A 3369-nucleotide genomic window follows, 5' to 3' on the forward strand; every position below is an offset into this window, starting at 1 on the left:
GGTGAAAACTGGAAACAGGTGCATGCAGTTGTTCCCATCCATCCTGCAGTGTGTACACCTGCGTCCTAATAATGTAATATTCAGATGCTGCGGCAGCCAGTTAATGATCAAACAGAGCCTTTATGACTGACTTCAACCGCTTTCTACGCTCAGAGCAGCTGCCAGTGAAACAGTTAAGATGCTTAACTTCCCCTGAAATCTCTTAACTGATGAACACTGAAGACAATTGAGGCGACACTGCTGCGCATGACACACAGATGACATGCTAAATCTGTTGTCCAGTTTCAGTTCAACCACCATTGTAAATGTGGTCACATGTTCGACGTGATGAGATTTAAAGGCAGTTTGTCTCGTGCAATGTTCGCTTCTACTCAAACCCTCATCAGGTTCAAACAGCCGTCAGAAAAAGCACTTTTAATAAACATAAATTACTTTATTGAAATGCAAATTTGTCAGTTACGACATACAAGAAAGAGAAGTAAACACACGAGCATTGTACAAATCTCAATGAACACATTGCACTGTAAAATACTGCCATTAATAGTTCTAAATTCTTCTTTGGGTTTCTTAGTTTGGGTCACCTTTGGAGAAGTAAACGTGGAAGACGTTTGGTCCCAGTTCATTAGCTGTACAACAATTTCCATCACAAATATAAGGAATCTGCCTGAAGCAACACTTTGAGGTAAAAATAGGCACTTTTTGGCTTTTAAAAAAGAAACTACGACGAGACAAAGACTCAGTTCACATATCAATTATGGCTTTGGCTTGTATTATTAACACTGTGGTAACCTTGAGTGCAGGACTCGCTCGTCGTCGACCTCACAGCCGCGCCGTGGCGCTTTCTCTTTTTTATTTTTTTTTGGGGGGAAAACAGCTTACCTATCTCTGAAACCCATCGGATTAGAGAGAGGGTTTGCATGTGGACAAAATAGAGGCGATTCCGAAGTGACGCCATTCTTTAGTTATGACACGCTTCCTCTTTCTTTCTGAACAAACCAAGGGCAGTGGAAGTCACCTGCTATTTATCCAGCGAAGGTCATGGCTGAAGCACCTGTTAGCACCTCGTCCATCTACACCACAGTACCAGGGACAGCTGTGTGTGCTTTTGCTTATGTGTGCGCGGCCGCACGTACTGAGAGATTTAGTCCACCCACGGTCCTCTGCCTCTCGGCAGCTGTGTCTATGATCCGGCGCTGACGGGCACCAGCGCAGGAAAGAACACCTCTCTCTTGCGCGCACTCTTAAGTGAGTTCACTACATATTTGCTTTTTGGAATGAGCACAACAGAAACAAGGGGCTGATATCAAGTGAGCCGCAGCTCGGTTTAGATTTGGTCCAGCAGCCCAAGACTAAAATGGACAAAAAAAAAAGGCTCTGCAGTGAAGCAGGGCAGCGAAAAAGCTTGTAAATTCAAATCCAGAATGAGTCTTGATTGTGTCCAGGTCCCTTAAAACAGCCGCTTCATGGTCTTTGGGGCCTTAAAACTCCTCAACAGGCCAGCTCATGTTAGCCTCCCCCCGCCCCCCGTCTCTACCCTGAGTGTCACTATGGCTCTCCCCCTGGGTGACGTCTCATGCCGAGGCCGAGCAGCAGCCTGAGGAGCTGTGTTTCTGTAGCAAAGACATGCGGCTGAACGTGCGAGAGCAGACGCTGCATTGGTATTTCTTCACCTCGGCGTGGGTCTGCAGATGGGCCCGGAGGTTGGACCGGTCGGCAAAGGCGCGGTTGCAGTGGGGACAGGAGAAGGGGCGCTCACCTTTAAAGAGACAAAAAAAAAAAAAAAAGGACTGAAGCACATGACATTAGTGACCCTCCCTGTGGATACGACTGCAGCCTCTTTGTTAGGAGTGCAAATGACTGAGCTCACACTGGGATGACAGTCATGCGTCTGGAGTTCACAAAAGCACTCCATTAGCACCTCACACACAAAACAATCATTCTGTGGGAAATAAAAGAGAGCACGGAGGGCTGCTGGGGTCACAGCCTGATTGAATTGCCATGATTCAATCAGGACAAATGAGATTAGCCCGCTAACAAGTTGCTGCAGGTACTCCTTCAGGGAGTCCTTCAACCTTTTGTCACTTCCTTGCCCTGCTTCTGCTGTCGTCCCCAAAAGCCGTGATAAGATAGGCAGCCCGACGAGTCATTGTGTCATCGCAGCGCCCAACACAATGAGCGCTCAATGGCTGGTGATAATGTCAGCACATTGAGTTGGAAAACAAATAAACTTGTCTCACCTGTGTGGGTGCGGATGTGACCGCGCAGCAGCCACGGTCTGGAGAAGGCTTTCCCACATGTGGTGCACACGCAGGGCAGGGTGTGTGACCGGATGTGCATCTTCAGCGCCCCCAGGCTGGTATATTCTTTGGGACAGTGTTTGCAGAGGAAGGCAGGCCTGACCGCGGTCACGGGGGCTTCTCTCTCCTCCTCCTCCTCTGGAGGACTCACATGGGCCATGACACCAGTACATTTCATCCGCTGACGGGGCGCATACGTGTGGACGGGTTCAGGGCTCGGAGGGTCCGAGGTTCGCCCTTCGTCCTCCTCTCCGCTGCTGCTGGCATTGCTGCTGAGGCTGGACGGGGAGCTGAGGTCCAGGGGGCCCGGGGCAGCGGAGGGTTCTGTTTGGGAGGTGGGCAGGTAGAGAGCCGGCAGGACACTGAGGTCCCAAACTAGGCCTGTGGTGAGGCAGGTGGCGCTGGATGTGTTGCAGCCTGATGGAAACTCGGCCAGAGGGTACCGCTCCTGGGAGGAGTCTGGGGACAGGAAAGACACATTTTCAGACTGAAAACCATGAAAAGTGACACTTGCGATAGAAGCTTTTTAACTTGAGTGTCGATCTGGCTGTTGTGCAACATGAGGCTAGTCGAGCTGTGTGGAGGATTTTGTGGGTTCCTCCCACGTATTCACATCATCTCCAAACATGAATGTGAGTTTTGTCTGGTCTCGGCAGGGGAAAGTGCATCTAACGGCGTTGAATCAAGTGAACAGAACCACATAAGAATGAAAGAAAAACAAGCTCTCCAGCGCGTTCGTCGCTCCTCTGAAATACACGAATTCAATTCTACAAAATGAACAGTCCGTACTCACCATTCTGACTTTCCAGGTCACTATAGTTCGGTTTTTGTCTGGCGAAATACTTCTTGACCAAGAAAGACCGAGGCATTTTCCTTTGGGGCGTGAAAAGAAAAAAAAAACTGTGCGTAAAAGTCTGCGCTCGTCGCGACGCGCAGTTGAAGAGGTTTAAAAATAAACTCTTGATCTCAGGAAACGGGTAAAAACGTAAGCGTTTAAGCGAGTTCCAATGTACCAGAAGTTCCAGCGAGGACTGGAGCGGACAAACTTTCTCGCAGAAAGCTGCTCTCTGTT

General features: G+C 49.2%; 1 protein-coding gene across 1 annotated transcript; it reads right to left on the reverse strand.

Annotated features, from left to right (window-relative positions):
* Positions 1–412: 412 nt before the first annotated feature.
* On the reverse strand, positions 413–3369 carry snai1a (snail family zinc finger 1a). The gene is made up of 3 exons (XM_053867737.1): positions 3091–3369; positions 2238–2756; positions 413–1756 (listed from the first exon to the last, which is right to left on the reverse strand). The coding sequence occupies exons 1-3, from the start codon at positions 3164–3166 to the stop codon at positions 1572–1574; spliced, it is 780 nt and encodes a 259-aa protein (XP_053723712.1). The 5' UTR covers positions 3167–3369; the 3' UTR covers positions 413–1571.

This window comes from Synchiropus splendidus, chromosome 6, assembly GCF_027744825.2.
Source record: "Synchiropus splendidus isolate RoL2022-P1 chromosome 6, RoL_Sspl_1.0, whole genome shotgun sequence".
Classification (NCBI taxonomy): Eukaryota; Metazoa; Chordata; class Actinopteri; order Syngnathiformes; family Callionymidae; genus Synchiropus; species Synchiropus splendidus.

Excerpts from the sequence above, each read along its gene's own strand:
- snai1a (XM_053867737.1), bottom strand. The coding sequence starts at position 3,166 with ATGCCTCGGTCTTTCTTGGTCAAGAAGTATTTCGCCAGACAAAAACCG. Across the intron at positions 2,757-3,090 it reads TGACCTGGAAAGTCAGAATG|ACTCCTCCCAGGAGCGGTAC; the intron begins GTGAGTACGGAC and ends TCCTGTCCCCAG. Across the intron at positions 1,757-2,237 it reads TCACATCCGCACCCACACAG|GTGAGCGCCCCTTCTCCTGT; the intron begins GTGAGACAAGTT and ends GTCTCTTTAAAG.